Source organism: Solea solea, chromosome 6 (genome assembly GCF_958295425.1).
Source record: "Solea solea chromosome 6, fSolSol10.1, whole genome shotgun sequence".
In the NCBI taxonomy this organism is placed as follows: domain Eukaryota; kingdom Metazoa; phylum Chordata; class Actinopteri; order Pleuronectiformes; family Soleidae; genus Solea; species Solea solea.
In genome coordinates, this window is record NC_081139.1 from 3,788,527 (window position 1) to 3,803,281 (window position 14,755).

The 14,755-nt window shown below is 40.4% G+C and overlaps 1 protein-coding gene across 1 annotated transcript in view; it reads right to left on the bottom strand.

Annotated features, from left to right (window-relative positions):
* Nucleotides 1–333: 333 nt before the first annotated feature.
* The window catches only part of LOC131460791 (testis-expressed protein 264 homolog), a 33,212-nt gene continuing 18,790 nt past the window's right edge, over nt 334–14,755 (bottom strand). The window contains exons 3-4 of the mRNA XM_058631578.1: nt 10,761–10,923; nt 334–2,859 (exon numbers count right to left, since the gene is read on the bottom strand). Coding sequence (XP_058487561.1) covers nt 2,588–2,859; nt 10,761–10,923 — 435 coding nt within the window. The 3' untranslated portion in view covers nt 334–2,587. The remainder of the gene's footprint in view (nt 2,860–10,760; nt 10,924–14,755) is intronic.

Genomic DNA, 14,755 nt, shown 5'->3' on the forward strand with positions numbered 1-14,755 from the left:
GAGTAATAAATAATAAAATAAATCATGAAGTTACGATCTCATGAGTGTCAAAAAAGAAGAAAGAAAAAAAAAAACAGAGTACACCGACTGCTCCCACATAGGTTTCAGATCTATAAACACAGAAAGCATCTCCGTGCTTCGCTGTAACTCCTCAAGTCCATCCATCCTGTTTAAGTTGTCCCTGTGGGAACTTAGCCCCATCTTTTAGGAAATCAGCATTTAGATTAAAAGTGTAAACACCAACATAGATCATTTTGTATGTGGAGCATCCTTAAGGACAACGCTCAGCAACCTGCCAATTACTGTACGTCTGAAGCAACCTGAAGTAAATTAATAAATGAGTGACCTGCTTTGTTTGGTTGTTGTTTTTTTATTCTCATGTTCTTGGAGAGTAAGAACACATACAGTTTAATACGCACATTTCACCAAAAAAATACTCAAATGAACAAGAAGGCAGCTCCATGAAAATTAACATCGTGTTGACTAAATTAATGTGGATGTGCTTCATCGAAGTAAGGTCTGATCCAAGTAAATACTGGTTTTCTACATATATAGAACTACCAATAATCCAGCCAATGCCCATGTTTTTGTTCCAGATTTCACTTAGGTATAGAGATAACGTAATAAACCAGTGATTTGAAACTGCTCCGCAGTCAGATCTGCACCTAAAAGCTTCAGTCGGGGGGGAAAAAGACACCGTGCGTTAATTCATTTATATGAAAAAATCAGTACTCAGATGTTAAAAAAAAAGCATTTTAGTAACCCCAATCCAAATAAGGTCAACCTCAGAATAAGCAATAATCAGATTAAGATGAAGAGGGTTCAGATTTTAGCTGCACTGTGACTCAAACATATGAGTTATAATGAGAAAATTACTAGAAAATCATCTGAACTCACTGAAACATCATCTAAATTTCAGATTATTGGTGTCATTGTAAACGTAGTCAACACGGTCAGTGTCTTTATTATCTATTTATGCTCTCTGATTATGAATGAACAATGGCTGTGAGGATAGGTTCAACAATGTTATCAGTTTTCACTTAAGATTCCACCGACAGCTTCACTGAGCCACATTAAAACAAACCATTAAGATTAAAAGAAATCCTATTTTAGTCACGAATATGTGACAGTTGAGTGTCAGAGGTAAAATCCTGTAGATGCAAGAGTTCAGAATTATGCAAAAAAGCTGCTCGTCCTGCCACATGTGACTCATCTCTCACTCAATTTAACCGATGCACGTCGCTTCCTTAAGTGAGCGTGGTGAGCGAGCAGCTGACAGTGCCGTCTCCTTTGTTTGGAAGATAAAAGCCACAGATACGACTTAACGGACTGAATATTTCAGGGCGCGGGGTCATCAGGTGGTCTTTGATGCGGAGGCGGCCACGTTCGTTTCAAAGAGGGGGGAAAACAACAAAACAAGCACAACAAACAGGATTTAGCCGGCACGAAGAAGCAGCAGCTGACAGCAGAACGTGCGCCAGAGTAAAACAAGAGAATATAAGAAAATGAAGAAGCTGAGGGTGAACATGGTGGATTCCAGAGGTCACATGGAGGTTGACTGTCGATACTGGAGTCCGGGATATTTTGCTTTCAGTCACAGTGACTGTAAAAATACAAACTAGTCAAAACAAGGTTAAAAAAAAAAGTATTAAAAAACAACAATAACAACAATATAAAGAAGTACACGTACAGAACATTAAATGAGGTTGGTGTGCTTACGAACACTCGATCAGCTCGCGTCAGTCACTGACACGCGGCCTTTGACAGCATTTCCTGTATTTCTATTTGTGTCACAATCATCCAACGAACAAATCCGGCTAATTTTTTTCATTTCTGCATTCATCTTCGCACTAAAAGATAAAATATAAATAGTGGTAGATATTCAAGTAAAATGCTTTGGCTAACAAATACTATCTTCAGTCAAACAGCCTCATTTTTATAATAACAATTCAAGGAATTCAGGCTACCTGCATATTAATTGTGAAATGTTGCATTGTTTTAACACTCTCGCCTTCAAATTGTGGGATTTGAGGGTTTTAAGACAGTCCAGGTGGTATTCCATATTTGTTATGATGAACAAACCACATGAAAAGACCAGAAATAAACTAATAATGAATTCATGGTGCCGTCAGTATTCGCCCAAATCTGATATTCATGGACTCTTTCCATTGTTTTCCTACAACTATTAAAAACTCATCACTGAGAATCACTGCAGCGCTGGCAAACATCTTCGCTTCATTACAGTGAATGAAGTCTCTGTAGTTTATTTTTGAGTGGATACAGCAAACACCGTCTCACTGCTGTAACAAGTCAGCAGGCAAAACCAACTGTTCCGGACGAATGCTCCGTTTTGCTCCAGTCTGAAATAAGTGGACTTATTTTTAAAACATCATTTCTTTTTCTTTCTTTCTTTTTTTTTTTAAGATTAAGATCTTCTTTAGGGAAATAATTGGGTTTCTGGAAAGGAAAGGCCGAACATGTTGTTGGTTTTGGTCTTTTCATTTGATTTGAGGACAATAAGATGAATAAAGAAAACCACCCACCAAACCTCTCATCTCTAACACGTACTGTATGTCTCAGTGAACTTTCACTCCTCCCCTCCAACGACACCCAACCACTCCTGAGTGGGAACCTCTAAGCTCTTCTGGACGGCGTCTCCATGAAAGCTCTCTTTTTCTTCTTCTTCTTCTTCTGTGTGTCTGCCAGGTTGCTCCAAGTCCAGCTCCTTAAACGAGTATCCCCCAGAGCTCCTTCCTCTGTGATCCACGGAGTGGACCGAGGACGCCGCTGGGGACGTGTCTCTGCTGTCTGACAGGAAAACTCCACTCCCTGAGCTGTATTCACTGTTCGAGTCTGCACCTAGAGCGAGTGATAAAAAAACAAAAAAAAAACAAAGCCAGGGAATGGACAGATGGTGAGAAGGCTTCTATAAACAAACACCACATGAGAAGTGCCTGCCTGTCCAAAAATACAAGACTGGGGTTTAACCAAAATCTGCATGATGGCGTTTCAGCTGTGGAATGATTTCGGTCCAGAACAACTATTATCTTCTCCATGGGTGAAAATATTCCTCCTGATTGTCAGTACATCTTGTTTCATAGGTGACCACGTTGTACAAGATTGAGTGACATGTTTCCTTTTGAAATGCTAAAGATCACAGAATTTGACATAACATGCATACAATCAGTGGCCACACGGTCGGCGTTAGTGGTTAGCACTCTTGCCTTTGCAGCAAGCAGACCTGGGTTTGTGACCCGGTCGGAAGAAGGGCCTTTCTGCATGGAGTTTGCATGTTCTCCCCGTGTGTGCGTGGGTTTTCTCCACGTTCTCCAGTTACCTCCCACAGTGCAAAAACATATTGAGGTTAATTGAACTATAGCCTATAGGTATAAATGTTAGAGCGATGGACTGGCAACTGTCAACTGGGATTGGCTCCAGTGACCCACGACCCTCGTGTGGATGATAAAACGGTAGAAAATAGTAGTAAATTTACTTAAAATTATTGAGTACGGCCAATTATTAAGAAGTGAAGCTACATGTGACTACAGGCCTGTAAGTGCTGTGATACAGCAGAGGAAATCAGGCAAGACAAATGGAAATGGACAAATGGAAAATCATCTGTTGTGAACGTTTTTTGTTATTTGACCTCGTCTGGCCTTTGACTCGGACACAGTTTTTAATTTCGTCCCCCTCTGTAATTGACAACCCTGCTCTAAACTGACTGTAGCTATGAGTGTGAGAGTGGATGGTTGTTTGTCCTGGCCGACCTGGCCGGGGTGTGACGCCACCTATCGCCCTATGTCAGCTGAGATTGGCACCAACGTCACCTACAACCCTCATGTGGAGGATAAAGAGGTAGAAGAGGAACGCACACAATCATAATTCTGCAACAACAACAAAGAATTATTTTTGCACAGCACTGCATGCCTTAGAAAGTTTATCAAATTTAAAAAACCCTTACTGCAAACTTACACAGATATAACAAAGGCTCAAGGTTTTGATGTGACAAAACTCAAACTAAATTTAGAGATGGGAAAATAAATTGGATTTTTGGAGTAGATGTTGTATCTTACATGCAACACATTCTTGTGTTTTTTTTTTTAATGCGCTGGGAGATGAGCAGCAGCAGCACATTGTGCTGAGACTTGAAGTCAGAACTTGAAATATGCACTCAAACGATGTTAATTAGAAACTCCTGGAGGCTACACGTCTTCTCCACTTTAATTAGACAGGATCATATACGCAGCGCAATCTCCCGTGTCCTCTGTGTGTGTTTGTCAAGTTTTGTGCTTTGCAGGTTAATAAAAATCAATGTCATACTTGTGCGCTCGTCTCATGACCTCTTTTGTTTTCGTGGCCGGCGAGGTCTGTACACAACGCCTCGTCTCAAATCAATATGTACTTTCTTCACCGAGCCAGAGTCTGTCATTAACTCTGACACACGAGGGCTGGCGAGAGGTAACCTTTCACATGAGACGGTGGACAGGAGGATACGGAACGTGAAGTCCTCCAACTGCTGTGCATTGTGTGAGGGAGAAGCTTTAAGCAAAAGACTGTATCATAATGTCACACGTCTCATGTTCAATTTCACCAATTATCATTGTATTTTCCCTCGGGGATTGAGGTGAAGACTGGACTAGCATCGCGTGACCAGTTGCTGGACGTTATAACAAGCTGTTAAAACACCGACGGTAATGTGGTCGTTCTTCACTAAACTTCAAAGGCAGGAAAATACTTCAGTATGTTGACAACTGGAGCAAAAACAGCTCTGTGCGTTTATGTTTGTCTTACGTCCACAGAGAATATGAGACCAAGACTTAAAGGGGACATATTATGCAAAATCAACTTTTTAACCATTTTAATACTGATATTTGGGACTCTGGGGGCCCTACCAGTCGCCAAAGTGTGGAAAAACAATACTCAGTCATGTTTTCGTGGTTCCGCTTAGTGTAAGTATAGGCGATAAAACGCTCGATGTTGAATTCCCTGCGCTTATGACGTCAGCATGCGCATTTCACCGCGAATGTTACCGCCCCACCAGTACGTTTACTTCGCAAGCTCCACCTTAGCTCCACCTTGTCCCTGCCAGAGTGCAGGCGAGGGAGGAAGAGCGGTATTATGTCAACGTGGCGGGACAAGTGTGCTGTTGGTGGCTGCACAGTGGAGCACAGTGTTTTACAGAGGATTTTATATATGAAGCTAATGTGCCGGAAAAAGTCAGCAATCGTGTGTTCGTGTGTTCGCACCACTTCACATCAGACTGCGGCCAGCGGTTGCCGTATTTAGTCAGGGGACGTATTTCACCGACGTACAAACACACAAATTGTTAAGAAAAGATCACATAGAGCTCATAACTGACCATTCTGACACGTCCTAATTAAACATATTTGTTCAGTACGTCCTCCATGACCGGAGCACAGACTCAGTCTGATACAATCACATAAAGCAGCTGTTTATGCAGCTCGCCGCTGACGATCAGCGGTGCTGCACTCTCTGTGCAGCGGTGCTACACTCTCTGTGTCACCGATAGCCTAAACTGCCGCTGGCGATCGCTGAATAAACTGTATGTTGCTGTATCAGACCGGAGACTGTCTGATACAGCGGTGGCGCGTTACACGGTGATCGCCAGCTCGCCGGAGCACCGGAGGTGGTCAGCGGTGGTGAGGTCTCCGGAGCACAGTCTCCGGTCTGATACAGCAACATACAGTTTATTCAGCGCGCCGCTGGCGATCAGCGGTGGCGCGTTACACGGTGATCGCCACCGCTGATCGCCAGCTCGCCGGAGCACCGGAGCTGGTCAGCGGTGGTGAGGTCTCCGGTCTGATACAGCAACATACAGTTTATTCAGCGCGCCGCTGGCGATCAGCGGTGGCGATCAGCTGATCGCCAGCGGCAGTTTAGGCTATCGGTGACACAGAGAGTGTAGCACCGCTGATCGTCAGCGGCGAGCTGCATAAACAGCTGCTTTATGTGATTGTATCAGACTGAGTCTGTGCTCCGGTCATGGAGGACGTACTGAACAAATATGTTTAATTAGGACGTGTCAGAATGGTCAGTTATGAGCTCTATGTGATCTTTTCTTAACAATGTGTGTGTTTGTACGTCGGTGAAATACGTCCCCTGACTAAATACAGCGACCGCTGTTTGCAGTATGATGTGAAGTGGTGCGAACACACGAACACACGATCTGATACAGCAACATACAGTTTAACTGTTTAACTGATTTACAGTTGGACAGTGTTCGGCTCGATCCTTATGTAGGACGTCTCTTCCTGTGACGGCACTCTCGCTGACATGTTGATATTGTCAGAGAGCTAGTGGAGGGAGGGGGAGACGAATAGAGCTGTAAAGAGGACAAATCAGAAACCCCCTGGAAGAAGTGGGTGTGTGTTTGCCTGTGTCTCATTTGCATATAAAGGGACCTTGCACGAAAACCGAGCGTTCTGAAAGGGGCGGGTTTAGCAGGGTTATTGAACTGCTATGATTCTTCATCCTTATGGTATTTTGACCAAAGCATGTCACTGACATGTTCATTAGGACACCAGGGAACTATTTTAATGGGGGAAATAGGGTATAATATGTCCACTTTAAGTTTTACGCTATCGAACAACAGGTGAATCCTTGAGAATCCAAACTAACTTAACGTGAAATTGTTAAGCTGATCAGACGACAAATCATGAATTTACACCATTACATGAATGGAATTATAAAGACTTTTCCCAAATGATAAAAACAAATTAGTTCTAAACACAATAGAATGAACTCTTATAAACCAAAAACAAAAGAAAGTTGATTGTAGCCACAAGCTCTTCTTGATTAATTTACACTCACCTCATATGCATGTGATTGATGGAGGGAGGAGAAAATGAAATAAAACATAGAAAAGAATAGAAAATGTGCACAGTGAGCTCTCAGACCGGCAAAGAGTGTGTGGTCTTGTGTCGGCTTTCACCGGCGCTGCTTGAACGCCTAAAGCGAGCCACAAAATTTAATCAGTCAATAAGGAAGAAAAATCCCATTTGTGGAGGACAGATACATTAGACTTGGGATCTTAATTTCTTGGTGAAAACTGTATCTGCGGTGAGATTGCAATGGTTTAGCGCTGCCTTCGGGCGTCATAAAACGAGAGTGATGGTCAATCCATTACGGGGATTTAAGTGCGTCAAGACTCAACGTGATTACGACGACTTACTTTACAGATAGATAATAAATAATCAATTTTACTTTTATGATCAAGCCAGGTTAAAAAATGTGTGCAGACTGAAATGGGTGCGAAACTCACAGTTGGATTTGTGCGAGACTTGAAAAGCACTTGGTAAATTGGTAAATGTGTAATATTTTTCTTTAACTTTCTCTAACAAGATTTTTCAGCCCCTGTTGAACCTTTGATCTGTATCAATTATTCTTGGACGTAGCCGACAGTTTCCAAAACTCTTGTATTGATAATTACTGCCATTTTATGCAGGATTTTTCCTGCTTGGTCAGAAGCAAGAACATTTTGGGAGGTTTTCCTTGTTAAATTTTTCCCACACTATGAATGTCATTTCACCCCGGAAAGTCATCTTTGACTTTCAAAGACTACCTTCATGTACAAAGTAGAGCGTAAACCCTTTGTCCAGACTTTGTAACATGGTAACAGCATGAGCTGGATTTATGTAAATTATAGTGTATGTGCAACGGCTTGAGAACAATAAGGTATTCCAAGCTGCAGCTCATGTGGACGGCAGAGATCCGATGTAGGCGCGGCGAGAAATTTGATTGTCTGCTTGTGTTTGTTTCTTTCTAGAGAGATGAAAGTTGTAGTGCAAACAGCATGGGTCAAGTTTAAAGAAACATTGTTATTGTTTCCTTCACAGCAGTGAGTGCACTTTTTTTCTTTTTTTAAATATGGCAACAGCATTAATTAGTCTCATATTCAGTTCTGGAACAAGACCTTTCCACCATCTCTTGTATTTCAAAGCACATGAAAGAATAAGTGGTTAGTGTGGGGAAACGACATTTACATCTCATGTGAGGCATCCATCTTGTGACGCAATGGGATATATGATGGGAATCTTATTAAGCAGTCATGCTACATATAAATCCCGCTTTACCAATCAGTTTGATTTATCATTTCCCTTTAATTAAATAACCAATGCGGCACAACTTGGACTCTCATGGACGTGCCCTGTAAACACATGAAACACATTCTGACATTAAAGCCCCTTGTTTAAAACGGTGAGCTAGTATGTGTGTGGTAGAGAATGACAGCGTGGAGGAGGGTGAAGGTTATTCCAGTCACTGAGATAGGAGGATCAGGGAGCAGTGGATGGGTGGTCTGGGAGGTCAACGGAAGAAAGAAGCTTCCAGTGTCCGGAACGCTCCACTGACCTTGGCGAGTTTGCCCCAGTGTGACAGGAGCAAGCCCACCTGTCACGTCATCAAGCACAAGTCATGCACCCATAAGCCATTTCCACTCTGCACTGCGTTCATGTCACACACACACACACAAAAAAGCTCACACTTTACTCACATTTTCACTCTGCTTATTTAAATGGGAACCTCTCAGGTGTGGTTTGAGATTGTGGACAGAAGTGGAAGAGCAGTGTCAGTGTGTGCATAATCGTGCCTGAGGAAGTCAATCATGTCACAGTAAGTGAATGAAATAAAAGCAATTCGCCGACAGGTAAGTGGTCCTGATCACAGACAACATATTTATATTAGTCCAGTTAATACTATGGCTCATGACATATGAGAAAGAAAGTCCATCACACGTTCCCAAACCCCCCAAATGACGTCTTCATGTCGTTTCTTTGTCTGATTTGCCCTTTTAAGAAGGAATATTTGGCATTTTTTGAGTTCAATGTGTTATTAAATGAATTGCTGATACATTTTCTTTCTTAAACCTTGAAGTATTATACTTATGAATATATGTGTATATATATATAAACATACATATATATATATATATATATATATATATATATATACACTGTATATATGCTATATATGCTACCGCATGCTTAGCCGTGTTTAGTGTTGTTTATATTTCAGCCGTAAAGCAATTAGGTGTTCTGAAGCTGTGATCAAACAGTCTTATTTTCACACTCCATGTGAACCCTTGATTAGAGGAGCTTTATCCAATATTGACTGAGACGAACGATGCTTCACAATATTTGTGTCTCGTGAGGATAAATTAGTGTCAAGTGGAATTGTATATACATGTTCATATCATTTACCGGGGGAAAGCGAGACATCCATATGGAGTTCATAAGGCTGTGAAAAACCCCTTGGTGTGTGTCAGCACACTTGCACCAGAGGCTGCCGCGTCTGGGCTTTTCATTAACACCTACGAAGGTGTCAATCACAGTTCTCTTCTGCGGGGCTGCTCATAAACTGAACAGCAGTAGCCAAGCGGACACTACCATAGACGGCACAGGCTTAGGCCATGAGCAGAGACGACTTAAAAAGACGTTTCCTGGTGGCAAAAAAACTGATTGTATTGAATTAACGGAGTCCGGTTCAACCTTTTTGCCTTCTGGTGAAATGAGCAGAGCCTTTTGTAGCCAAAGAGATATTTCCCTCAGGAGTTAGTCGAGACTAAAAGACCAAAAACACTGAACTCATGGCCATGATGTTGCTGGAAATACTGTACACCTCCAAACTAATGATGATGTTGCTCCATGTTGGCTAGGTGTGATGTAACGGAGAGGCAATTGTTATTCCCCTCATCAGCTCCACAAGGTTATAAAATGGCATGACAGTGTTGTTTAAAAAGCCTGTTTAATAGAGCTTTCGACTGGAGGAACACTATATAGAATCGTGCATACATGCAGAGAGGCACTGGTCTGATGCAAACTCAAGGTTCAAAATTATTATTTCAAAACAGATGCCAGTGAGTGACAGAGACACCGTATTCATATTTAAAAGAGAAGTAAGACTTTATGCAATGATTCTGAAACCAGTTTGAGAACTTTATATATATACATATATATATATATATATATATATATATATATATATATATATATATATACATACATATATATATATATACATATATATATATACATATATATATATATATATACATATATATACATATACATATACATACATATACATATACATATATATATACATATATATATACATATACATATACACACACACAAAGTTCCTTCCTGACTTCTTATTTTTTAGCATGTTTGTCACACTTAAATGTTTCAGATCATCAAACAAATTTAAATATTAGTCAAAGACAACAAAAGTTAACACAAAATGCAGTTTTTAAGTCCCAAACACTTTTGCACACAACTGTATATAGACATATACACATATATATACATATATATATATATATATATATATATATATATATATATATATACATATACAAATTTAATAAATATATATAATTTATAATTTAATAAATGTTTAATAAATATTCAATATTGGTCTTGACTGTCACTGTATGTTTAGTTTTTACATTTAAAGACCAGAATTGTGTCTTCAATTGTTTTAATCATGAAAAAAGCTTCAAACCGATTAATCAATTATCAAAATAGTTGACGATTCATTTGGTAATCGATTAAGAATCGATTCATTGTTTCAGCTCTACGTGAATTTCAGCCTATAAACAAAATAAATCACATTTGAATGTTTACACAAATAAAGTCCAGTGTTGTTTAGAAAGGTTTTTAAACTGCAGTCATAGATACTAAGTGTTCTGATTCCCTATAGATTATAAATCACACAGCATGATGTACAGTACATGTTACCTGAGACATCTGTGTCACTGTGCAGCTCCTCTTCCGAGAGCCTCCTGTCTACGTGTCGGGCTTCGGGGACGTAGAAATCTCCCTGTCGAGCCAAGGGAGCCATGAACTGGACCTGCCCCTCACTGTAGATCTCAAGGAACGGGTGTGCACACAGTCGCCTTTCCTGTAAATGTCAAGAGTAAAATGACAACAGTGAAGAGCCAATATATTTTCTTTTAAAGCAATTTAACAACACAATACTCCATATCTTAGGCCTTAGTGCTCATGGATGCACCCATGGTAATTTGCCGTGGGAATAGAGCTGAAACAATTACTCGATTAATCAATTATTAATCGATTACTAAATGAATCAGTTTGAAGCTTTTTTCATGATTAAAATAAGATTTCTGATTGTTTCTACTTCTTAAATGTGAATCTAGTCTTTTTTTCTTTGCTCCATCTGTGCTACCATCAACATATTATGAGCAGAGGAAAAACCATAGAAGATACAAGTGCAGACACTCACAGTCAACCAAGAGTGAAAATGCTACGATTACATCTTAACCTCACTTCTGCACCCTTGAACTTGAGTGTGCATAATATTCCTCCATCTTCACACCCTGTGTGCAGCACTTTTTTTTTTTTTACATCTCTATCGTCTGTGTTTCGTGAATGTGCAGCCTCCACACTCCACACTCCACACTCGGCTCCGTTTAAACAGCTGCTCTTCCTCATCTACTTACTTTGCCTCACTCCTCCAGAGGCAGGAAGTCTCACGTGACGGAGACCACTCCACTTCTGCAGGCTCATTAACCTTTCATACATCACGCTTTGTTATTCCACTCATGCAAGGCCTACGTCTGTTACTTTCACCCTTTTGGCATATGCTAAATGTCGAGCAATACTGGAATCACTCTGTGGCTACAGTGCAGTATCTCTTAATCATCAATTATTTATGGGGGCTTTAATTTGCTCAACTTGACGGCCGTTAATGGCAATTTTCGCTGCTGCCAAAGTGCAACATGTTTGCTGCCAATGTACCGTTGACTAAAGCAGATTATAATCTGTTGTGATGTTCTACAAGATATTGATTTGAGGAATTCACTGTGGCTTAATGTGATGCTGCTGCTTTGATATAAAAGGAGTTTGTGGCATGATTACGTTCAATGAGACCGAGGCATGGAATTATGGTAATGAGGATTCATACCTTGCCCCCACTCTCTCTCTCTCCATTTCTGAATCCTTCAACTACACAAGGTCATGAAATGTATTTAATTTCTCAAATAAAACTGTTCATATTGTTTCTTGACAAATCCTGGACGCTGTACATCCAGCCACTGTAGTCTTTTAGTAAAGTATCCCACTATTTCACTATCAAACTTAATAATCGTGCTTTAAACACGCACACAAATACGATACACACTTTGTAGGAGACTGCTATCAGACTATCATGTCTCTTGCGTCTGTATCTCAGCCCAATTCTGACAGCAGTGACATTCTTCCAGCCGCCGTTGGCAGCGAGAACAGCGTCGTCAGTTTCCGTGATTTCGGCAGCATCAATTATTAGAGCATTTCTCCTTCAGAAACATCTGTGCATCCTCTTCGGCTTGGCTCGTCAGCTGGAGACAGACATGGACTGCTACATATTGCATATTGACAGGCATGCATGCATGCATCCACACACACACACACACACACTGATTTAAGTTTGCAGTTCAGACCCCATCAATAAATATTCCAATGCAAATAAAAGTTTAGCACAGATATGCTGCGAGTACAATACCTTCACACAGAGGGGATCAGCGTTAATATTTTACAGATAGGGTTTGATTTGTTAAGTTATATTTGCTTTTCAGAGCGCAGTGAAGGCCCTTTGCTTTTTTTACTCTGCAGGCTGGTTTTGTAAGTTGGTTGGAGAGAAGCTCATCAGCAAATAAGATGTACTAAATAGGCGCACACTCAACAGACTAATGGTATACTTAAAAGCATAAAAAAGATCCAAGCATAAAAAGTATGCAAATATGCAAGAGGAGCCGAGTAATGGCGGAGTTAAAAGCACTGCATTTACCCTTGGAAGAAAAATAACAGAAACACCAAACTACAATGAATATAAAGTACCTCACAAAGAGCATCTGTTCCCGTTTCACTACTTTCATACAAATCTGAGACCACCGTGTTGCAGAAGGAGAGGCTGCAGTTCACTGAGTGACGGACGAAGTGGACATCTGTTTCCTTCACAGCCTCCTGTGACAGAGTACGTCGTGTTGAGGTGTGATGATTCAGTAAGCTGCAAATGATCCGGTTGGTATTCAGCGCACCAGTTTGAATGTAGCTTTACGCAATGTGTATAAATCATGTGGGTCCTGGCTCAGGTCACTGATACAATATTATTATTTAGGTTTGGGGGGGGGAATTGAAACATTAGCAGAAAATATGAGGTCACGATGGAAATAAGGCAAAGTCACGTACGTCCAGCCAAAGACCTCAAACAATTATGAAGGTGCAGAACAAAAGCATCAGGACACTTCGGTTTAAAATACATTTTGGCCAAAATAAGGCAAATATACTGTCATGACTTACTGCACAGCTATAAAGCTCTGTACGTCACGCGACTCAGTTTGCTCACAGCGCCGCGTTGGCTGGTAAAGCTTCTGAAAAATGAACGGCACCAGTGCAGGTTTTAAAGCCTTAAGAGTTCACTGCACAATTTAAATCCACAGAGATCAAGTGGGAAAAATAAATAAATCACAGAACCTGACCTGGGAATGTGGATGTGAATTTCAGCATCATAATTAACGACAGCAACTGATCTATGCTCACTTTGTTTTACAGCAGTGATCCACCTCTGCCATCCTCAGGATCTTTGGTGATCCAGAAAAAAATGCTCTCCAATTAGCCTGTCCCCAACTGCTTCACTACTGCCTGTGCACAACAGCTATCTTCTTAATTTTTGATGAAAGGTATATATATGCTGCCGTTATATATATGTCCATGAATGTGAACAGAATTGTTATTAAAAGTTATTAAAAATATCACCTTCTGACCCTTGTCATCTCACAGGAAAATGTGTTACCAGTGCCTGCCCAAGCGTTTATGGGGCAACTATAGTTGTGTTATTAACCAAACCAGGGTCACTTTTGTTTAGTTTTTACCTTAGGAGGGCAGTGCGATCACAAAAGTGGCCTAGTATTCATTTTTCACTAAGTGTGATGATACTGAACATGAATTAGTGCAGAACAGATGTGCAAATGTGCACTAAATGAGCAATCTTTAACTCCAAAATAAAACCAAATAACTCAAACTCAGCCCTATTTAGATATTTAAATATATCTAAAGATATATAGATTTATATAGATGATATATAAAGCCATTTAGTTCACTTATGCCTAGGGTTGGCTCTGTATGTAAATTAGGTTTTTAAATCATGTAAAATGAATGTATCATGTAACTAACACATACACACACACACACACACAGTGTTTGTGCAGAATATCCCTCTCTCTTGCCTCACAGCAGGTATCGGTTCTTCTTTCTCTTTCTCTACTCCATATTTTCATCTTAAGGAATTTTAAATAAAGTGGCAGAGCTTTGCTGTGTGTTTGTGCACTGAGGGAAGTCAAATGTGTCATCAACCTGGCAACCCAAGGTCAGTAGTGTAGGTGCAGTTACTCACGAGTGCACAACAAACCACTGGTGTTTTTATATCATTACAGTGCTTGAGGAGGTGTTATAGTAACATCGAGTCATCGAGACAGAATTCTTTCTTTTCTTATTTTTTGTTGGTGCACTTCACTTTCTATTTCGGCAAAATACACTGAATTAAAGCATCAGGCTTTTCTGCTCAAAGCCGACTGAATCATCTGTGCATCTGTGCTTGATGACTGTAATTATGTGAATACATTTTTTTCGCCTACACACTGTCAAATCGTGGACTGAAAATGAATCCCACCTGAGAGGCAAAAACAAAAGGCATGAGCTCCATTAGCACGTTTTGAGATGAATGAAAATCATTTTAA